Source organism: Microtus ochrogaster, linkage group LG1, assembly GCF_000317375.1.
Source record: "Microtus ochrogaster isolate Prairie Vole_2 linkage group LG1, MicOch1.0, whole genome shotgun sequence".
NCBI classification, from domain to species: Eukaryota; Metazoa; Chordata; class Mammalia; order Rodentia; family Cricetidae; genus Microtus; species Microtus ochrogaster.
In genome coordinates, this window is record NC_022027.1 from 57,630,480 (window position 1) to 57,653,837 (window position 23,358).

The following is a 23,358-nucleotide window of genomic DNA, read 5'->3' on the forward strand; positions in this document are numbered from 1 at the left end:
TCCAGATACGGGCACAGCAAAGCTCATTAAGCAGTACCTTGTTTTTAACATTTTTTTAATGATTTTTTTTATTATGTATATGGTGTTCTGCCTGTATGTATCACTGTAGGCCAGAAGAGGGCACCAAATCTCATTACAGATGGTGTGAGCCACTATATGGATGCTGGGAATTGAACTCAGGACCTTTGGAATAACAAGTAAAGCTCTTAGCCACTGAGCCATCTCTCCAGCCCTGTTTTTAACATTTAAAAGTCATAATTATTTGTTGCTATAGTCATTAGAATGATTTAGTCTTAGAGAAACAAAATCCCTAGTTTTTGAGAAATATATTTAGCAAATATTTTCCCATCTGAATCTATATTTTTGCAGCAGATTGTAAGGTTGCTAAACTAAAGTGTGATTTTTTTTTTAAAAAGACAGTATCTTGCTCTGCAGGCCAATTTTTCTTTTTCCCTGTGCATGTATGTATGCATGCATGCATGTACTAATGTATTGTGTGTTCAGGTAGGCGTGGGTGCATTTATGTGTACACTTGCCTGTGGAAGCCCAATGTTGGTGCCAGGAATCTTCCTTGTTATTTTAGTTTGTTCATTCTCGGTCAAACCAGAGGTTACCTATAAAGATAGTCTTCTAAATTAGCTCACTCCAGGGATTCCCTGTTTCTGCTAAGGCTGGAAATTTTACTGGTGAGCTACCATACCAATGTAGCAGGCTTTCTTGGACCGATAACCCTCAAATCATGACACAGAGACTTACCAATTATGAACTTGCCTTAGGTTAGACTTGTTTCTAACTAACTTTTTTTTTTTTTTTACTTAAATTAACCCATTTCTGTTAATCTGAGTGCTGCCCTGAGGTATGTTTACCTCATCTCTATTCTGTTCTCCCAGCTTTCCTGCTTCCTCCAAGTCTTGCTGCCTAGCTGGCTCCCCTTTTCTCTGCCCACCAGCCCTGCCTATCCCTCCTCTACCTGGCTATTGGCCGTTCAGCTTTTTATTAGATGCCACGCACAATGCTTGTCTGCGCTCTATTCACTACCATACAGTTCACGAGCTTCGGGCAGGGCTGCCTGCATGCCACCATGCCCCACATGACAACAAAGGACTAGACCTCTGAAACTATAATCAAGTCTCAATTAAATGCTTTTTTTTTTTGGTTAGAGTTGCCATGGTCATAGCGTCTTTTTACAGCAACAGAACAGTGGCTAAGACATTCATCCTTACAGAAAAAAATTCATGAAAACAAAAGCTACAGTTTTACCCCATGGAACATTAGACACCAGAGCATCACAAGGCCAAGAAAACAAGCAGAGAAATAAAGAGTGGGAGTAGTCAGGAACAGAAGTCAAAGAATTTAAGTGCCCAAATCTGTTATCAAACCAAACCAAACAATTGGATAACAACCAAACTGCACATCCATGGAAGATCTTGAGCAACCAACGAAAACAGATCCTGCAAAGTGAAACAAATGGAGACTCTGCTGCTGAACTCTACAAAGAGTAGTCTGGAAATTGAATAAACTGACTTAAAACACAATCTTCTAAGTACCTTTCCTGCGGCGTATGATTTGCAATGTCCAAGATGAAATCTTTCTGGATGTAAGGAACTGGAAAATATGTTTCCTATGTTTATGTTGGGGCAGGGGTGGTTCTTAAATCAAATACTGCAAGGAACAGACAAGAAGTTAAGCAATCTAAACTGTATTCAAGTACTTAAAGGTAGAAAAATAAAAAACAGGAAGAGCCATACAAAAAACAAAAACAAACAAACAAAAAAAAACCAGAAGAAAACATCTGCTTTACTGATGCGTGTTAGTGACTTGTAAAATTTAGAAAACATCTATTGTTCTACAAGTTCCACTTTTTTCCCCCAAAGAGAAACAGGCTGAGAAACTGGTGGGGCAATTTGGAAACAATTTAATATACAATTTAATATATGGACTTGCAGAAGAAAACAAAGAATAGAACACAAATTACATGTTTAGAAACAATGACTAAAACCTTCCTAATTTTTGTGAAGGACAATTTCAAAATAGTTAATGACCTGTAATTAACATAGAAAGAAAGAACAGTACTCATGGCTATTTGAAAGAAAAACAGAAAAAAAATAAATTGTGATGTCTGGTCACCTGTAATGGAATGATAAATTATGATTAACAAGGGACGAGCATGACTGACGTGGAGCTTTTGCTTTACTGCGCTTTAATGATACAATCAATGCTGGTTAGCTAGAGCTGAGAAATTAGTGCTGATTAAAAAGGGACGGGCAGTCAGGCAGTGGTGGCGTACGCCTGAGTCCCAGCACTTGGGAGGCAGTGGCAGGCAGATCTCTGTGAATTCAAGGCCAGTGTGGACTACAGAGCTACTTCCAGGACAGCCAGGGTTACAACAGAGAAACTATCTCGAAAAACAAGAAAACAAAAACAACAATGACCACCAACAACAAAACAAAAAAAAATCGGGGGAGAGAGAGAGGGCGGGGGAGGGAGGGGGGGAAGGGACCAACATCATTGAGGTTAAAATCTTCTGAAACTATTTCCTCAGGGTCAGCTGTGATCCAGAATGGCCAAGGCTGCCTCTCATGTTGGCAGTCAAACTTGACAATGTGTGCAACTCTATCAAATGGTGTCAGTCTTGAAGGCATGACGAAGTCATGAAGAGCCGCTGAGTTGTGTGGCAGGGATGAGGTCTCCGAGGAAAGACCATTGTTGAGGGCACAGCATCAGCTGCTGTGGGAGTGACACTAATCAGTGTCTTGAGACAACCACCTCAAACAGAAGCAGGTCTGGAGGAGAGCCAGCCTGAGTCTACAGGACATGCTGTGTGTGCTAAATCGAGCCTTTAGAGCTCAGCAGACTGTGAATTCAAGATATCAGATATTGAGATACCTTTGGACTTGGGTTTTGCTTTGATTTTATTGGGACCTTTTCTTGATTCTTTATTCTTGGAGTAAGAAAGTATATAACTTTATTTTGATTTTACAAAAGTTCACTGTTGAGAGACTTTGGATTCTTTTAATCAGGATCGCTTAACCTGCAGGCTTGCCCCAGAAATAGCCCTTGAGACCCGGCAGGAAACCGGGGCAGTAACACCGGGTGGAGGTGAGGTGCGCCTAATACACGTGAAAACCAGCAGCTAAAAACCTGCATGGACGACGGCGATGCGCTTGGCTGAAGGTGCTTGGCTCAAGGGTGGAAGGCGTGAAGCTTGCAATCCTGACTGGCTGTGGCACTGGAAACCGGGCTCCTGAGAATCTTTAGGCTTTTTGGGATCGCTCAGAGGGCCGGTCGGAAGGAAGTCATCAGAGAGCGACCGCCGGCGCGTTGACGTATTTCCGGTGCGCCGGCGCGGGGAGGCTCGCTGGGACGCGACTCTGACAGCCCGGGAGCCCGTACTCCTTGCAGCCCCGGGGAGTTTCAGGCCACCTCGGCCCAGCGGTTGCACAGGATGCGGCTGGGCTCCGGGGCCTTCGCTGCCTGCTGCGTCGCGATCGAGGTGGTCGGGGTCGCGATATTTATTCGAGGATTCTTCCCTGCTCCTGTTCGTTCTTCTGCCAGACCAGAGCACGGTGTAGAAACCCCGGCGCCCGAGCCTGTAGCAGGTATGGATCCCCTTCCCGGTGGTCCTCGCTTTCATTATGCCCCTCCCCGGAACAGTTTGCACTGTGTAGGTTGTTTCTGTGCCATACAACTTGGAGGTAATCGCAGCCGGCCTCTGTGATATCAGTGTAAGCCCCGAGTGACTCCGGCTCGGCTTCTCGTTTGCAGCTATGTACTGATCCCTGTCTCTTTTCTTGATAATCCTCTCAATCACTGCCAATTTAGGTTTCCAGTTCTGAGCAATAGGTTTTAAGAGGTAATATTTCTTCAGACCCCAAAATTTCCTGCTACTCTCCAGCACACCTCCCCATTCCATGGTTAAGAGTGCATTAGAACCCTGACTGTCCTCACCTACACAGAAATACACACCAGACGAAGACTGATGCTTGAAACAGGTCCACACAATCCAGGCACTGGACGTGTAAGCCATTTCTAAACCCACCGGTTTACTACCTGATAGGCTATGTTTTAGGCGTGGGCACAGATCCCAACTGTAGTTCTTTTATGGAGAGGCGCCCCTGCCCTAGACTCCTCCCTGTGCTAAGATCAATTCACCACGTATTACTGGGTACCTGCTGGTTGTTAACATAGCCTAGCCCAGAACACATCCTGCTCGGTAGTCTGACGTCTGTGGGCTAGTGATAACCCTTGAAAGAGCCTTGTCTTTCAGGGTTGCCTTGTCTGGCCTCAGAAAATTAACAATGGCTACCAAAAATGGGCTTTCATTCGGGTCGAACTAGATATGATATGTGTTGAAGAACAAGCAAAAAGATATTAAAGGCAGTTGAGTACTAAATAAAATCTAAAGTTTATTTTCCTATTTATTTATTTTTAATTTCCCCATTTCTAAACACTTTTAGGAGCCAGTTCCAACTGGACCAAGCTGCCATCTCCCCTCTTCAGTAAAGTTGTTATTGTGCTGATAGATGCCTTAAGAGATGATTTTGTGTTTGGGTCCAAAGGCGTGAAGTACATGCCCTACACAACTTACCTGGTGGAAAAAGGAGCATCTCATAGTTTTGTGGCTGAGGCAAAGCCACCCACAGTTACCATGCCTCGAATCAAGGTAAATTTAGCATGATGTTTTATGAATCTTGATTTGACTATTTTGAACATTTAGAGAGATTATCTGATCTACTTGGAGACCCTGTTTTAATAAAATGGAAAATATTTTGATGCTGTCAGTTTTACTGGGGGAGTGGGTTGCTGAAGGAACCCCGTAATAAGATGGAACCATCTTTTTACCGCTTGTGAAGTAGCCAGAGTTCATACTTCATGAAAAGAAGGAAAGATTTAGAACCAGATTTTCCAGGCCACTGTAAACCAAGAGATTCCCCTCCTCTTTGGTGGCCTGCTGTGTTCCAGAGTCTTCAGGCTTGAGGGAACCTTTAGGGATATTCAGACTGTTTCATAAGTTGTATACATAAGAAAACAAACTCAATTAAATTAAATTGCTTGTTGAAATTATACAAAATGATCAAACAAGTATGAACTGGCCCCGACAATTGTTACTTCTATATAATTAAGTGTCCACTTTGGTGAGGGTAGTTTTGAAGTGCTTAGTGGTTTGCCCAAGAACCATGGCTAAATTAAAAAAAAAAAATGAAGCTCTTTTTGTAGATTGGCTTGAAGACTACTTACTGAGCAAGTACTAGGTATTGATAGTGTAATGGCTATACATTTAAGGGGAACAGTACCTCTACTTTCAAAGGCTGTTAGTCTCTATGTTCATACATAGCCACTAAACAAGTGAGCTTTCAAATAAACATAATTATCTTGTGATGAGTGCCTGATGGAAGAGAACTGCATGTAGTACTGAGTTTGGAGGGATAGAAATGTAGTTGAGGTTATGGAGTAGAAAAACCCGTCTGAGGAAATTACTCTAAGAAGATACCATCAGGATGAGTAGGAAGAGTGCTGGCAGAAAGGACAAAGGAGCTTGAAAATCTGGGCCTGTACTGCATTTTTAGTCTGCATGCATGTATGTGTACTACATATGTGCATGGTGCCCGCAGAGGGCAGACGAGAGTGTTGTGTCCCCTGGGCTGCAGTTACAGGTGATTGTGCGCTGTCCTATGAATGCTGGGCACTGATGCTGGGCTGCCTGCAGGTGTCAAGTGCTCTTAACCACCGAGCAACCTAACAAGACCCTAGATTATTTGAAGTTCTTGTTTTTAAACCACTCTTCCATTGGGCTTCACTGGTCCAGTGTGGTTTAGGGCCAGCCAGTTACTGCGAAGGTTGTGTTTGAGCTTATCTCATATCAAGACACCTACCTGAGGCTCGTGTGCAGGGACACCTGACTGACCTGACTTTCACTGTTTGAGCAAGAACTTCTCAGCCAGAGGAACTAGTAATTTTGGCTATTTCTAAGTCTCCAGATTCCAAAAATATGTGGATACTTTAAAACTTATCTGTAGTTATCGTCTTTCCCAGAGCCCCCTTTCAGATTGTAAGTAGGTGTCTTGTTTGTCACAGCCAGCTGCAATGGAGCCATTATCAGATCAGGTGATAGGAAAACCACAGGTACAGTGTTTCCTTGGCTAATGCCTGAACAACTTACTGCATAATTTTGGTGACTATTTAAGTTTCAAAGTAATTGCTTTTGGTAGTTTTGTTGGTTTTCCTTTGCTCTTGGGTGGGGGTGGGGGTGGAGGGATTTGCCAAGCTCCTCATTCTGCCACTCTGGAGTCTGGTTGATTATATTTACTTACTTGGCTGGTGATAAAACTCAGCAGTAGAGCACTTGCCTAGCATGTGTATAGCACTGAGTTCAAGACCTAGAGCCTTAAACTGAAGTTTGCGTTTATTTGCCACTGAAGAAATTTTATTAGAATTCTGTAGTCATTACAAAGATTCCTGTTCCTTTTTATCACAAATCTATGGCTATTGTCTTAGGTGGTAGTATAACTGCAAATCATGGAGATTTATTGTTATTGCTGTGGCCTGGTAGGGTCTGTGGTAAAAGTGGGTGGAGTATTGACTCCTCTATATCAGAAAAACAGGATATTTCAAGGCCACCGTCTAGTGCATGGTGCTACACTGTGGGTGGGGTCTGATGATCCACTAACAGTCTTGGCCCACTTCACTTTGAGAACTCTATATTGGCAGTTTAAAAAAAAATCAATTTAAGAGACAGATATTAGATTTGCTGGATTGTTAGGGCTTGTTTGTTAGAGTTAATGAGCTTGCTTGTCACATAGAGCATGTTAAATCTTACTTGGAACCCTGACAAAGGGTCTGGATATACAGGTTCATGTTTTCAATGTATATGCATACGTATTAGCATTAACTGTCGTTAACCCAGAGCTTCTGTGATTGGCACCATGTCTAACTGTGATTGTCTCCTCCTCTCCTGTCTTACCCATGAAAGGATTGCCTGAACCATGTTCATTAAATAATCAAATATTCATTGTCCGTGTCCTGTCTCCCCACTGCACTGGCCCTATTGCTGTCCTAGCTTTCACTCAGTGGCCAGTATAGGATCTACTGTAGGTGTGTACCCGTCTGCCGCCGAGGCTGCACTTTTGGATCTGATTTTTAAGTCTCGAATGTTTCTTCCTGCAGGCATTGATGACAGGGAGTATCCCTGGCTTTGTTGATGTCATCAGGAACCTCAATTCTCCTGTGCTCCTAGAAGATAATGTGATAAGACAGGCCAAAGCTGCTGGGAAAAGAATGATCTTTTACGGAGATGAAACATGGCTTAAATTATTCCCAAAGCATTTTGTGGAGTATGATGGGACAACATCATTCTTTGTGTCAGATTATATAGAGGTCAGCTTCCTGCCCCCGCCCCTCCCCAATTACAAGGTCTCACGTAGCCCGGGTATGGCTGGAACTTGATATATATCAGTGGCCAACCTTGAACTTTTTGTATTTGTGCCTCCACCTCCAGAGTGCTGGGATTACAGCCATGCACTCCCACACCCATTTCAGAGGTCGGATTGGGATTACCTCCATGCACTCCCACACCCATTTCAGAGGTCGGATTGGGATTACAGCCATGCACGACCACACCCATTTCAGAGGTCGGTTTCTTGAAAAGAGCAGCATATGCCTGAAGTTGAGCCTGGTACTACCATTTTCCACTCAGGCGATGCTATTTCCTGTGTGGTATTTATTAATTTATGGAGTGGTGTGGCAAGATTATAAAAATCATTCATTTACATAATCAGTTGTAAGTGGAGGCATAAACCCTGTGAACCGAGGTGTGTAGGCCCCCAAATGCAAAACAGTTGGATAGATGTTATAGGCCCAGAAGATCAGGAAGGGTGCCACAGCCGAGGAGCTGCATCACTGAACGAGTGAGGACCCTGTCTGGGCATACGGGAGACAAGCAATGATCCCCTGGGGGAGGGGTGAATGCCAGAATAGCCTTTTTCCATGTATATGTCTTGTTCACAAACGAGAGGCATTATAAAGAATAGGCATAAGCTTAGTCTAATACTCATATCCATTTATCTTTTTTAATGACTTCAAGGCTTTGGTTTTATTTGGTTTTTGTTTTTTTCTATTTTCATGAGATTGACTCCTGGAGATCCAGGAAATTGGATGCACTATTTATACGTACTTCCTCCCCTCCCCCCTGAAGGTGGATAATAATGTCACAAGACATCTGGATAAAGTATTGAAGAGAGGAGACTGGGATGTGTTGATCCTTCACTATCTAGGGCTGGATCACATTGGCCATATTTCCGGGCCCAACAGCCCCCTGATTGGTCACAAGCTCAGCGAAATGGACAGTATCCTGATGAAGATTCACACTTCACTGCTGTCAAAGGTGAGGCTTACTGTGTTCCATTGCATGGTGGTGGGATTTCATGTTGCTAATATTTTCTAGAATGAATAGTAATGACAGAGAGAGCATTGCCCATTGTCAGCTAACCAGTCATGCTTCTGCCGTGGGTACCGTCCACACCGCTGTTCCAACCAGTCATGCTTCTGCCATGGGTACCATCCACACCGCTGTTCCAACCAGTCATGCTTCTGCCATGGGTACCATCCACACCGCTGTTCCAACCAGTCATGCTTCTGCCGTGGGTACCGTCCACATATCTGTTCCTTGACTGCAGCTGTTTATAGAGTTCCAGAAATACAGTAAATAATATAATGTGCCAAAAAGTAGTTGCTGTCTCAGGAAGACACAGGCAGCAGGAGCCAGTGCCCCTGTACTAAGGAGAGGCTATAATTTCAAATAGTGTATTCAGGACACTCTTCGTGGAAGCGTGTTCTATGTGAAGAGACTTGGCAGGAGGAAGGGACAGATTCATACTGTGTGGTGTGTGTCAGGTAAAGAAGAAGCACTCAGTATTACTGGAACAGGTAAGGTCAAATGGCCAGAGCTCTGGGCGAGAAGCCCATGACCTGCCTAGCGCCCCCTTTGGATGCTTCTGTAAAATAAATTGTGGGAAACTGAGGCAAGAGGAGCCCTGTGCCCACAGCTTGGAAATGACAGGCTCCCTGCCGTAGGAGGTCATAAGCACAACCCTTGTATACTCTGAGCTCCGCACTGTTCTCTCTTCATCTGTAACATGATTGCCTCTGACCGTTTGATCTGACTCAAAGCTTATTGGAAAAGATTTAACGCACTAAGGAGAAGGTTCTGTTGATGAACTAAAGTGAAGTTATACAGTTGTTTCCTTTGCAAGACCATAAAGTTCTTGCCAGACAAGTACAGTTGACAGGTTCTCCTTTACCTTACAGGAGAGAGAGACTCTCTTACCCAGTTTGCTGGTTCTCTGTGGTGATCATGGGATGTCTGAGACAGGGAGCCATGGGGCCTCTTCCACAGAGGAAGTAAGCACACCTCTGATCTTAATCAGCTCTGCATTTGAAAGGAAACCTGGTGAGAATTAGGAACGATTAACATTTAAGACTGTAGTTTGGTATAAGTTATCCTAAACAATGTGAAATAAAAATTAAAGGGAAGATGGGAAGTCAGGATTTATTATTTAAATTTTTTGCTCTGATTCTCAAAATACAAGTACTTTTTGTAAGAATTCAATTTTAGAAATATTACTAGCTAGGTATGGAACTCCTCAAAATTTGTCTTGGGCTAGTGAGATGTCTCAGTTGGCAAGGGAACCTCTGATCAGGTATGACTCTTTGGGTTCCGTCTCTGGACTCAGCTGGTGGAAGCAGAGAAATCACTCTCACGGTTCTCCTCTGACCTGGCATTCTTGTGCCCACACATATACACAAAATAAATGAGTGAGTCTGTAAATAAATACAATTCTTTCTTGAGGCAGACTTTCTCTGTGTAGCCCTGGCTGTCCTGGAACTCACTCTGTAGACCAGGCTGACTTCGAACTCAAGAGATTCACCTGCCTCTACCTCCCAAGTGCTGGGATTAAAGGTGTGAACCACTACTGCCTGGGTCTAATTTATTTTTTATTTTATTATTTTTTCAAAGATTTTTATTTATTATGTATATAGGTTTCTTCCTTCATGTATCCTACAGTACAGAAGAGGACACCAGATCTCATTACAGATGGTTGTGAAGCACCATGTGGTTGCTGGGAATTGAACTCAGGACCTCTGGAAGAGCAGCCAGTGCTCTATTCCTCTGAGCCATCTCTCCAGCCACCCTGGGTCTAATTTAAAAATGAGAAAAATGCCAGCAGCTACTATTTAAATATTTTTATAAGTGCTCACTATTTCAAACTGTGGTGACAGCAGGGATAGGGTCAGAGAGCACAGTGGACTAGCTGAGGCCCCATTCCTAGGTCAACATAATCCTGATTTCCCTGACCTGGCTTGTCTCTCTCTCTCCCCGCCCCCCAGCTGCATGCCCTTCTGCCTCCACAAGACTAAAGCAAAGCTGACACCTGCAGCTACTCTGGTTCTGGTCCTGTAGCCTGATGCATTGGGTTTGCATCTGTAGCTACTCTCTGGTTCTGGTCCTGTAGCCTGATGCATTGGGTTTGCATCTTGGTGAGTTTAAAGCCAAAGCAAGTGCAGCCAGGACTGAAAGAGTGGAGAAAGATGTGCCTGCAGCTGGCAAGACCATGAGAGTCATTTCCAAAACAATGTTTTCTTGGACAGAAGCAGGAATTTTAGTTAGGGAACCTATTCGTATTCATTTAGAGAGGTTAGCCTCCTTCTAAACATCCTTAATTAAAAAGTACATTCCTGAGCGTGCTTAGTTTAATGTCACAATTTAAAAAGAAAAAACAGTAGACACGTTTTGGACTATGCTTAGTTTAAAGTCATGAAACTGTGGAAAAGATTAAAGTGATGGGCAGAAAATGCCTCTGAGCATGCCCAGTCTATACCATAAGGTTTTTAAAATCAAACTTTTAAATTAAAATTGCCTAATTCCTCCCTTCCCTTTCTTCCCGCCAATCCGTTCCATGTACCCCTCATTTGTTCCCCCTTGAAATCATGGTTTCTTTTCATTGTTTTACACACACACAAAAAAAAAGAAAAAAGAAAGAAGGAAAGAAAGAAACAAAGGAAAACTGTGGTTTCCTTAAATACACAAATACAGCCTGATGAGAAGAAGAAAGAAAGAACGAAAGAAAGAAAGCAAAGGAAAAGAAAGTGTTCTCGTATACTTTGGATTTCCCAGTGATGTTTTTGTATAAGAGAGACAAAATGTATTGTTTTTTTTTCCCCACATACCAGTTTCAAATCAATTAATGACTCATTATTATTCTTGAACTATGGCCAATTAAACTTGTTCAGTTTTTAGTAATATTGGGTTTAAGCATATTGATTTGTTTCTATTCATTATAACTACTATTCTTTATTTTCCCATATCTTTGGTCAGTGGGAGCATCTTCATATTAATTCCCAAGTCCTTGCCTAAAGGGGCAAGACCTCAGTGGTCTCTGATCCCTCTCTTACCCTCTGAACAGTATTCCTGACTGCCATGCCTGTGTCTTTCTCAGGGCTCAGTTAGCTTCCCCAGGGTGCCCTGATCCTTCAAGTAGAATTGGTAGACTATACTGTGTCAGAGCTAGAAGTGTGAATTTATGCTGGGTCTTAAGAGGTTTCTGGACAGAACAAGGAAACCTTTGTTGTTGTGTTTTGTTTTTTTGAGACAGGGTTTCTTTGTGTAGCCCTTTCTGTCCTGGAACACACTCTGTAGACCAGGCTGGCCTCAAACTCAGAGATCTGCCTTACTCTACCTCCCAAGTGCTGGGATTAAAAGTTATGTGCCACCACTGCCCAGTGGAAATCTTTTTATATATTTATAACACACACACACTCTTTTTTATGGATTATTTAACTTTATTTTATGTGCATTGGAGTGAAGGTGTCAGATCCCCTGCAACTGGATCTTCAGACAGTTGTGAGCTGCCATGTGGGTGCTGGGAATTGAACCCTGGTCCTCTGGAAGAGCAGCCAGTGCTCTTAACCACTGAGCCATCACTCCAGCCCCCCGGTGGAAATCTTTTAAGATAAGGTAATCTTGAGTTTGAATTGATACTTTCAGTTCACATTCAGAACTATGAAATCACCTCTTTAGATCTGGCCTCTGTTTTCTCTGCCTGAGCCTAGAGTTCTAGTTATTAGTGTTTGGTAAACTCAGAGCATCACATGGATACTTTTACTTCACCCCACAGTAGATGTGCTTCGGCCTTAGAATAGTGTCTGATTAAATGAAGTAAATTTGTGTTGTTTTTGCTTTTGTTTCATGCTTGTTGTTTTCAGCTCAAAACAATGTAAGAAAATAGTAGCAGAAAGTACTGGAAGATAATAAGCAATAATATTAAAGTAGAAAGTTTGTCTAGAAAATAAATTTGACCAAGTGAAAAGTCTGTACAACAAAAAATTACTTCAATTAAAGTAAAATCTCCACACATTCCCACTTGTGTGTCTAAGCTCTGAGCAGGGCCATCCAGGAAGACTTTCCTGGTGACTCAGCCAGCCCTGTAAACCTGCTCTAATGCTTCTGGGGTGGAGGCAGGGTGGGGCTAGGGGTCGCATTCTTTGCCGCTAAGAAATCTCTGCTAGGGTACTTTTCATCCAAGGTTGTTTGGTCTGCAGGGCCCTGAGCCTGATGTCTGAACACCACAGCCGTTCTTCTCCTAAGGAGCTGGTTGTGCAGACCACTACTGCAAGCTTGAGAAGGTTATGTGGATAGACAGAATCTTACTTCTTACTTGTCCTCATTGTCCTAGTCAGTTGCCTGTCTGCCCTGCTGAACCTATCCCCATCCTGCGTTCCTAGGAAAAGATCCTGTTACAGTTCGGGAACCACTGCTGATCCTAACTCATGTTGACTTGACATCACCCAAGTGGCCATTCCTTGGCCTCTGCTTGGTTGGCGACTTGTCACTTCCATGCCCAATGCTACAATCACCATAACTGTATTTTTTTTTTTTTTTTGGTTTTTTTGAGACAGGGTTTGTCTGTGGTTTTGGCACCTGTCCTGGAACTAGCTCTTGTAGACCAGGCTGGTCTCGAACTCACAGAGATCCTCCTGCCTCTGCCTCCCAAGTGCTGGGATTAAAGGTGTGCGCCACTACCACCCAGCTATAACTGTATTTTTAAAATTAGACTTCATCCAGTATTATAAGCTACATAAGCGAAGTTAGCACTTGATAAATTTCTGTGTGATTGTGTAGTTGAGTGGTTTGAAGACATGGTGGCTTTGATTTATATTAACTGTAGTTGCTTAAATTCAAGAATAACTACCATTTTCTGCCTTTTATAAACCTATTGTTTAAAATGTTTTCTTTTTTCCAGGGGATATCCGACACCCAAAGCACGTCCAGCAGACTGACTTGGCTGCCACCCTAGCAATTGGACTTGGTTTGCCAATTCCTAAAGACAGTGTAGGGAGCCTCTTATTTCCAGTCATAGAAGGAAAACCCATGCGAGAGCAACTGAGATTCTTACACTTAAACACATTACAACTTAGCAAACTGTTGCAAGAAAATGTGCCATCATATGAGAAAGGTAAGGTAATTGTAGTTCTAACTTCTGTAAGGTCGTCGTGATCCCATGGGCCTTACGTTTTCCAGATGTTTTCTGGTGTGCAGTTTGTAGTGGGATACTTGGTAGTTGTCACTCTGTAATTATGAATACTACGTTCCTGTTTTCTTAGGCCCTCAACTGTCACTGTTAGCAACACCCACAAATATAATTAAGCTATTTGAAATCTATACATTTATTAATTCAAGAAATATTTACCAAGTTTTTGTTTATGAACAAGGGACACCATGTTAGGAGTACTGGTGACACCAGATCTCTGTCCTCACAGAAGAGGAAAACAAAAGTATTGTGAAGATGCCAGGTAGTGACCAGAACCCTAGGAAAAGATTGCTCATGGGAGCATGGGTGGGTTAGTCTCCATAGAAAAGCCTAATCGTAGATTTGTGGACTGAGGGTCAGAGGTTCAGGAGATGAGTTCAGAGATGTCAGAAGGCTGTGAGGCATTAGGTGGGCTTTCGGTTTTGTCGAGGTGAAGGAGGATGTGGCAGAGTTTTCTGCATTTGCAGAGGTTCTCCCGGGTCCCCTCTGTAGCAGAGCAAGCAAGGAACAGCTGTAGTGTTTTAGTGAGCCCCGCGTGGTGAATGGGATTGAATAAGGGGCAAGAAGACCCAAGGCCAAAGGAACAGCTCCAGTTTTTCAGCTGTACAGTGAAAGAATAGGTGACCATGCAGTAAGGTGGTCAGGACCTACTTTGCAAGGCAGGTGTCTTTGTTAGTTTTCTGTTTCTGTGTTAAGATATCATGACCAAGGCAACATACAGAAGAAAGTTCATTTGTGACTTAGAGTTCATGACCATCATGGCAGGGGACATGGCAGCAGGCGGCCAGGATGCTAGAGCAGTAACTCAGAGCTTACATCATGATCTACAAGCTTGAGGAAGAGAAAGCTAACTGTGGATGGTGAGAGCCCTTGAAACCTCACAGCCACCCCCAGTGACACCTGCTTCAACAAAGCCATATCTTCTCATAATTTCCAAACAATTCTACCAGCTGGGGACCAAGTATTGAAAGATTTCAGTAAGGAGAGCGCAAGCCACCGTACTGATGCTGTAAAACAAAGGGGAATTGAGAGCTAACTATTGGTTCTGAAGATGTGGAGCCAGCAGTGATTGGGAGAGAGGCTGGTCGAATAGGTACAGGTAAGGGCAGTTGAGGATGAGAAAGGCAGACTGTGGTCCAAGCCGATGTTTGTCTTTTAGCTGGAGATACAAGGGGTGATTTCTGTGCCAATAGGAATGATCCCAGGAGAAGCGTAAGCCTCTATGATCATCCAAGTACATTTCCAGTTGATTTACTCTGGTACGTCCAGCAGGTCACAGACTAGCACATCTGTCCCTGGTCTAGAGGAGGCACTTGTGTTTGAGGCAAGTTTTCTTCTCTAAGTGTGGTGTACAGCCAGTAGGGTGAGTACCATGGGTGTTACCCGTGGAAGACAGACCGTGTCTGACAGCTAGGAAATGACTGGGAGCCATATACAAGGGGCAGGAAGACTCCCTGAACAAGTCCTCAATCCAGTAGTCCAGGTGAGAGTTAGGGGTGAGGCGTGGCTTCGATGCACATAACTCTTATTCTTGCTTTTTTTCCCCACCTGAAATAACTGAAAGGCTTGTAAGATTTTTTTTGTTGGTTGGGTTTTTTTTTGTTTGTTTGTTTGAGGGGTAGGAAAGTGTTGGTGTTTGGGTTTTTTTTTCTCGTGTTAGAGATAGGGAGATGTTATAGTGTTTATATTGGGGTGTATATATGGGGAAAAGGGTTTTTTTTTGGTGGTTTTGTTTGTTCATTTGGTTGGCTTTGGTTTTTATTTGTATTTTTGGTTGTGGTGGTAGTTGGTTTTACAGTACTGGGAATTGAACTCTAACCCTTGCACTTGATAGGCAAATACTCTAGCTCTAAACTACATCTCTGTCCTTGAATTCTGTAGCTTAAGTTGACCTTCAGTTTGTGATCTTCCTGACTCAGCCTCTTGAGTAGCTGAGATTATTGGCATTAGCCACTAGGTTAGCCAGTTTTTTCATATTTTGTTGTTCTTAGAAAATTTCTAATCTAGTAAAATTGCCAACAAAAAACACCTACTAAGAATTGTTTGCTTTTTCAGAAATGTTAGGATAAAAAAATTAGGAACCGTGTTAAATAGAACAGAAACAAGTCTACAGGGATTAGGAGACATTTGGGGGGGGGCTTCACTCCTGCGAGGCCTACCTATGTCTACACCGTCGTTACATTCTAAATCCCACAGCAAGGCCAACAGAATCTTCCACAACATCTAGGCAAATCTGATGCTTCTTGCCCCCGTCTTTCAGTCTTTCAGTTCTAGTGGGAACCACTTTTTTTTTTTCTTCAGGAATTTTGAACAATACGTTCATAGTGACTGGATGTTCCTTCCTAGTTCCTCATCTGGTTGATTCCTGGGCTTCCTTTACGGTCAGGTTATCAGACTTTTCTTGCCCTGTATTCCACTTCCAATCTAAAATCAATTGTTCTCTATTACCAGAAATCTCTCCTATTCCCTCTTTTCCTTTATAGTATACTTTGTGACTAAAAATAATTTCTTTGTGTGTTTTGCCCTTGTATGTCTATGTGTGTGTGCATGCATTTCAGAAGCCAGAAGAAAAGGATGTTGGGTCACCTGGAACTGGAGTTCTATGTGGTTGTGAGCTGCCACCTGGGTCCTGGGACTCAAACCTGGACCACTGAAAGAGTAGCCAGAGCTCTTAACCACTGAGCCATCTCTCCAGCTTCCATTCCTCACAAATTGTTATCACAGGTGTCTATACCTACAACATAGTGCTTTGTTTACATTTGTTTGTGTTTGTGTGTTGTAAGGGAGAGGGCCCCTTGTTTGTCCTGGCCACCCGAGTAGCTTACACCCGAAATAACCACACAGAAACTGTATTAATTAAAACACTGCTTGGCCTTTAGCTCTAGCTTCTTATTGGCTAACTCTTACATATTAGTTTAACCCATCTCCATTAGTCTGTGTATCGCCACGTGGCAGTGACTTACCAGAGATTCTAACCAGTGTCCATCTCAGATTGAAGATTCGTGGCTTCTCTCCAACTCTGCATTCTTCCTCCCAGCATTCAGTTCTGTCTTCTCCGCTTAAGTTCTGCCCTATCAGGCCCAAAGCAGTTTCTTTATTCATTAGCCAATGAAAGTAACACATGAACAGAAAAACCTCCCATACCATTTGTGCCTTCTGAATCAGAACGTAAGCAGACAGGAATTGTCCTGTTTATTCACCATTGTTTGTCTGCCTTCCTTCCTTCCTTCCTTCCTTCCTTCCTTCCTTCCTTCCTTCCTTCCTTCCTTCCTTTCTTTCTTTCTTTTAATTTGCAATCCATTGTGTTTCTTATTCAGGATGTGATAGCTAGGGACACAGTCCGTGCTTAGGAAATATTCATGTAGCTGTATGAACAGGAACACCGGGTTTCTATGACTCATTTTATAGCGGCTGTAAGATGTAACACAAATACCCTGTGTCTCTGTGGTTCATTTGTAGAGATGTGTAAACCTGTTGCGTATACACAGATAGATCGTAGTATACATAGACAGGTCTTTGTGGCTTACTCATGGAGGCTGTGGGTTATAGACATAGGTGCTCTATGTCTTTATGAGTCTTATGGAGGTTGTGGGGTATAGATATAGGTACCACCAGTCTTCTATAGTTCACTTATAGATACTGTGGGGTATAGGCGTAGGTGGCCCAAGTCTCTGTGACTCCCTGGAAGAGAGACTGTATTATGAATAACAGGTCACTGTGGAGGCTTGGGGTATAAACATAGATACCCCTATTTTCCTGTGGCATACCCGTGAGGACACCAGCCGTGAACTTCCTATCAGAGTTTAGAATAAAGCTTTCTGTCACTTTGTGACCTGAGCAAATGCCGTAATTCTAGCTCCTTTTCTCATCTGGAGAACAGGCACAGTTGTCTCATCCGTCCCTCGTGGGTCATTGCGGAAGTGCGCAAGCTGCTTAGGGTGACGCTGGCCAGTAACTTGTGACACCCAGCAGTAAGGAGAGGTGCCACCTGAAATGCTGAGGTTCTGTTCACATTAAAATTGTGTCGTTGAACCCTTGTTCTCAGCAAGAGAATGCCTGCAGGGGTTCTTTTGCTGCTTTGAAGATGAAGCATGAGTTGCATTCACTGCAGCACTGTAGGGAATGACAGCATGTGTGACCCTGCTGGTGTATGAGGTGCATTTTAAAGAACAGAACATCTCAGGAGGAAAAGTCTTGTTCTTTAGACTCATACAGTCACAAGCAAGCACAACATAGTAAAGAGTAATAACCAGATCTGGAAAGAGGATTGTCAGCCCCTTGCCTCCATCAGCACGCCTTTCAGAGCTAACGGAGAGGGGTAGCCGTGAGCCTGGAGCACTGTAAGGAAGAGCGGCTAGTGAAGGAAGCCAGTGTGAAGGCACAAGAATCAGCCTGTGCAGTGTATGGGCAGGGTTCCTCACCGCACTGTCTACAGAGATGAGAAGGGCTCTGTGGAGCCAGGGCTGTTGTGCGTACGCTTCAAAAGAGAGGAGAGGTAAGATCACATGAGCAATGTAGAAAAAGTGTCTGGGCCAAGCAGTGGCTGCTTATTTCTGCCTATACTGTGGTGCTGAGAACCCAGGCCCTGGCTGTGTTGGCTTGGGTGGATTACATCATCAGCTGTCACAGTATTACCGACGTGTAGCTGACCCTTCCTGCCTAGGAACAGATTGCCTTCCGTAGGTATCAGTTCTAAAGACTATGCTAGGAATAAGCGAATGCAGTAAAATTATAAGTGTGTAACCCTTTTGTCTGATAGATCCTGGATTTGAGCAGTTTAAAATGGCAGAGAGGTTGCATGGAAATTGGGTCAAGCTACACCTGGAAGAAAACCATTCAGATGTCCTGCTTGGCCTGGGGACCAAAGTCCTCAGGCAGTACCTGGGTGCCCTGAAGACCCTGAGCCTGTCTCTGAGCACTCAGGTGGCTCACTATGACATCTACTCCATGGCAGTCGGGACTGTCGTGGTTTTGGAGGTACAGACATTTGTATTGTCATGGTTTGTGTGTTAAATTGATTTCACAACTCAGCTAAAACACGATGGTTTTAAATGTATATATCATTACTTCTAAGCATGATAGTGTTATGTCTCTAATCCTAGAATTCAGGCTACTAAGACAGAAGGGAAGTCATGCCAGCCTGGGCTACAACAAGACCCTGTGTCTAAAAAGAGCATTGATATACCATGGAAAATAGGAATGTTCTTTGTTCTTCCAGAGATGAAACTATAAATCAAGCTATGTAGTTTTAGTAAAAAACTAAAACTAATTTTTCCTTGGGTCTTTTTGTTGTTGTTATAAGCGGAACAGGATGGGCTCATTTGACGATGCCTGACCTTCCATAGACACTCTCGATCTTCTTCTGTTTCAGGTTCTCACTCTGTTCCTCCTTAGCACTCCACATGTGCTGTGCAGGAAGGATGAGCTGGATGTCCCCCTGTTGTCTCCCGTGTCTTCCCTGCTCTTTTATTTGTTATTTCTGGTTCTCTCGGCCGTTCATGTCCTGGTGTGCACCTCGTCTGAGAGCTCATGCTACCTCTGCAGCCTCCCGTGGCTGGCGGCAGGGGGTGTGATGGTGCTGGTGGCTGCACTGCTCTGTGCGATTCTGTCTGCTCTCATCAGGATGGTGGTCGACAGCACTCTGCTGAAGAAGGTATGGCTGTGGTCCTTGTGGGTGGGCTTTTGTTGTGTTTTCCAGCTAATCTTTCATTAATAAGAAATTGGCTGAAAATCTTGTGTATACTAGTCTTCCAGTGCTGAAGATGCCTTGGAAAGACCACACACCAAGTGAGCTGTAGGAGAAAGAGCTAAGCAGCCCTTCCCAGGCTTCTGAGCGCATTGGCCCATGATACTCTGTTGGGTAGTCAGGTCACAGGCTTTTATTCTCAGCTGGAAAGAGCTGGACTGGAGCAGAGTTATAATAGGGTTTCTGGATGTGGAAGAAAGGGAACATGTGTACTGTAGTCTTAAGAAAGGTTTATGGACGGTGAACAGTGGGACACGCAGGAGGCTTCTGAGGAAGCTTGGTCCCCTATTGGTCTGTTCTGCCTCACAGAACTTTCTTTTCAAGGCTTATATTTTCCTGTGAAATTCTTGGGTTTTGGTATGACGCCTTTATTAGGTAGGTGACAGTAACAGAGCAGTGTGAAAGAGATACATGGGCATGGTAGAGTCCACAGTACCCAGGTACGTGGGCATGGTAGAGTCCACAGTACCCAGGTACGTGGGCATGGTAGAGTCCACAGTACCCAGGTACATGGGCATGGTAGAGTCCGTGGTACCCAGGCACGTGGGCATGGTAGAGTCCGTGGTACCCAGGTACGTGGGCATGGTAGAGTCCACAGTACCCAGGCACGTGGTCATGGTAGAGTCCACGGTACCCAGGCACCTGGGCATGGCAGAGTCCACGGTACCCAGGCACCTGGGCGTGGCAGAGTCCACAGTACCCAGGCACCTGGGCGTGGCAGAGTCCACAGTATCCAGAGCCTGGAATTGAGAAGCTGTGCAGTAACTCCAGCTCTCATCCAGTATACTCTGTCCTCTCCTCTTCCCAGCACAGGGCTTTCAAGGGTCTCCTGCTGTGTATCTGGGTCTAGGCACAGTCTCCATGTATGTTTGCATCTTTAGGGCCTGTTTGGATTCGTGGTGTTTCTCTGGGTGCCTTACTATACAGTTACGAGCTATCAGAATGATAAGTAAAAACAAGAACTTCATATTGAACTGGGGTGTATGTGTGTGTGTGCGCGTGCACATACGCCACGGTGCACACATGGAGGTCAGAGGACAGCTTGTGAGAGTCAGTTCTCTCCTCCCACATACGGGTCCTGAGGATAGGACTCAGGTCATTAGGCCTGGCGGCAAGTGCCTATACCTGCTGACCCTCATCAGCCCTTGACTGTTGTTAAGTTACTAATTTGTGTTGGTCAGTCTTTCATCACGATGACAAGATATCTGAGATCAACAATTTAAGGGAGGAAAGATTTACAGCTCATTTCAACAGTATCAGCCTGTATCTGGCTGGCTCCATTACTGTGGGCCTGTGTTGGGATGGAAACATCACATGGGAAAGGCTTGGCTGGAAAGAGCTGTTTACTCGTGGCAGCTAAGAAGCAGAGAGAGGAAAGAAGGGAGAATGGAGCTAACTTCTCCTTCTCGTTCTAATCACCTTTGTGAGCCCCCCCCCCTTGGTGAGGGGAGTACTTCATATCTAAATCATAACATAATCGAAGAGATAGTATTCTGTTGCCATTTCAGCCGAAGTAACCATTATAGTGGAAACTATGTGATCCTGGGAGATTGATGGCATGCAGGGACCATGACAGCTGGGCCAGGATCTTCTGGGCACTTCTTATACACAGTCACTGTGTTGAGAGCCTGCTTTCAGTCTCTGACACTGAGCTTGGGACTTGAGTCCAGGACTGACATGGTATGTCCGTGTCCTCGTGGACATCCTCTGGGCTGCGCTGCAGGAGAGGGCCCGGTGCTTCCCATGCAGGGGCTTCCTTCCACAGTAGGCGGTCTGGGTTGGATGGGAAGACAGCAAGTGTCTGTCACGAGGCCTTTTCACTGTGGGCCAGGGACTGTGCAGGGTGATGGATATAATTTCCAGGTTATCCTTCAGAAACTGTATTTCCTTCTAACAGAGTGCATCTCATCCCAGCTCAGGATGGTCAGAGGTGGACCTCCTCCTTCTTCTGGGCACAGTGGGCCACGTCCTGAGCCTGGGAGCCAGCAGCTTTGTGGAGGAAGAACATCAGACCTGGTACTTCCTTGTTAACACTCTGTGCCTGGCTCTGAGTCAGGAAACCTGTAGGAGTTACTTTCTGGGAGATGACTGTGAACCTCAGCATCGCTTTCATGTTGAACAAGAGTGTGTGGACATACTTGCTTGTACCCGGAAGGACAGCACAAGCTATAGTACCCCTGAGCCTGACAGAAAGGGTAAAGGGGTCTCCCTTTCTGAAACAAAAGGAAGCAGCAAATGGTGGGCAGTGCTGGCAAGTCCCTGGCTGGTGCTGATTTGCTGCCGGCTGCTGAGGTCCTTGAACCAGACAGGGGTGCAGGGAGCTCACCGGCCTGACTTCAGCCACTGGCTTACCAGGTGAGCACAACCGATGGACTGAAACTATCTGCAGCTGAATGGCCTTCCTTTTCTGCACTGTGTCCTTTTAAAGATAAAGACTAAGATAATACTTGAGATATAAAGAAATAGAAAATATACCTCATGAAGTTAAAAAGAGGCTCACTTAATAGATTTGATTTATTAATGTGGAATCAGAGTAATTGTTAATGATTGAGACCCTGTGAGTTTTGAAACGGTCATTGTGCTAAAGATGTAATTCTGGGGTCAAGTCCATGGTGGTTCATTCTATACTGCTGCCCATGGACAAGAGGACAAGGTCAGTAGGCAGAAGGCTGTGGTCTCCAGAGCATCTTTGCCTTCTGTTCTCCCTTCTCAACAGTTATGCCTCTCTCTCACTCCACCCTTAGAAGGAAAAGTGTATAGCATAGCAGGTCTCTCAATATCCCCCGAGTCTTCTGCTGAGGCTGCAGAGCCAGGAAGAGATATAGATGGGGTAGATGGAGGGTCTTAAGAAGGACTTGAAGTAAAAGGAAGGATCTGAGTCTGACAAAGTCAAGACCAGACTGTCTTGATTTTTAATTGTCTGGCAACAAGGATTCAAGCTGAAGTAAAAGAACAGCAAATGAGAATGTTCAAAGGAACAAACAGTTTCAGGACTGCATAACATTGTAGTGCGGAGTGTCAGAGGTGCTCCTGCTAGTGCTTGGGAAGTCTCAGGTGGATCCTGTGTGGGACTTTGTATCTGCATGGAGGAGAAACAGGCAAATGGTGCTCCCAAGACCTTACAAGTTCACAGTCAACCTGGATGTGGGCATCAAAGAACAGTGACTCAGAGAATTCCCCTAACTTTCATAATCTCACAGTTACATCTTTGTAGACTCAGCCATTTGCCTGCACAACAGCCCTGGAGAAACAGCACAGTGTGGTCCTTACTTTGCAGTTCAGGGAGGAAAGAGGGCACAGGGCCTGGTAATAGGCCATATCTCCTCAGCCAGGTCTTAGAAGAACATAATGGACTCTGTTTTGTTTTTCTGGAAAATTGAAGCATTTGGTTCATGTGTGTCCTGCATGCCTTCTCAATTGTACTGCTTCCTGCACCCTGTTTTTTTTTTCTTTCTTGAATTCCTAGGCCATTCAAGTTACAGAGAGCCATTTTATAAACCCTATTAGCTGTCCACTCCAAAGCTGTTTGAATACCATTTTCTGTGGTGATGTACAGCACTCTAGTGGGATATCTAGGGTGTTCAGTGTAAGGCACAGCAGAGACTTCCAGGGTGAGACCTCCTCGGTGATGTACAGCACTCTAGTGGGATATCTAGGGTGTTCAGTGTAAGGCACAGCAGAGACTTCCAGGGTGAGACCTCCTCCAGGGTGAGACCTCCTCCAGGGTGAGACCTCCTCCAGGGTGAGACCTCCTCCAGGGTGAGACCTCCTCCAGGGTGGGACCTCTGGTTTTAAATCATCTCTCCTTGTCCTGACAGTCACAACTGTCTTATGCCATTTTCTGGTTTGTTTTTCTTTTTCTTTTTTCTTTTTTTGTTGTTATTGTTGTTCTCTCTCTCCCTCTCCTCCTTCCCCTCTTTGCCTCCCCCCGCCGTGTGTGTGTTTTGAAACAAAGTCTTGCCCTGTATCCCCAAGCCTGACCTCAAACTTGTGATCTCATTTGTCAAGATTACAGATGTATATCACCAT

The 23,358-nt window shown here is 44.3% G+C and overlaps 2 protein-coding genes across 7 annotated transcripts in view; both read left to right on the forward strand.

Moving 5' to 3' along the window:
* Dr1 (down-regulator of transcription 1) overlaps positions 1–3,137 on the forward strand; it is a 20,008-nt gene extending 16,871 nt beyond the window's left edge. The window contains exon 4 of the mRNA XM_005359678.2: positions 3,038–3,137. Within this exon, the coding sequence (XP_005359735.1) occupies positions 3,038–3,137 (100 nt within the window). The remainder of the gene's footprint in view (positions 1–3,037) is intronic.
* Positions 3,138–3,348: 211 nt separating this feature from the next.
* Positions 3,349–23,358, forward strand: part of Pigg (phosphatidylinositol glycan anchor biosynthesis class G) — a 49,146-nt gene continuing 29,136 nt past the window's right edge. For 5 of the 6 annotated variants that reach the window (XR_003378056.1, XM_026785062.1, XM_005359662.3 and 2 more), the window contains exons 1-9: positions 3,349–3,599; positions 4,458–4,663; positions 7,165–7,374; positions 8,192–8,380; positions 9,304–9,445; positions 13,296–13,508; positions 18,343–18,560; positions 18,955–19,236; positions 21,227–21,684. Coding sequence is in view for 5 of the 6 variants with exons in the window: in XM_026785062.1 (XP_026640863.1) it covers positions 3,446–3,599; positions 4,458–4,663; positions 7,165–7,374; positions 8,192–8,380; positions 9,304–9,445; positions 13,296–13,508; positions 18,343–18,560; positions 18,955–19,236; positions 21,227–21,684 (2,072 nt within the window). In the remaining variant the exon portion in view is untranslated. The remainder of the gene's footprint in view (positions 3,600–4,457; positions 4,664–7,164; positions 7,375–8,191; positions 8,381–9,303; positions 9,446–13,295; positions 13,509–18,342; positions 18,561–18,954; positions 19,237–21,226; positions 21,685–23,358) is intronic. The other variant, XM_026785063.1, reaches the window with a different exon arrangement.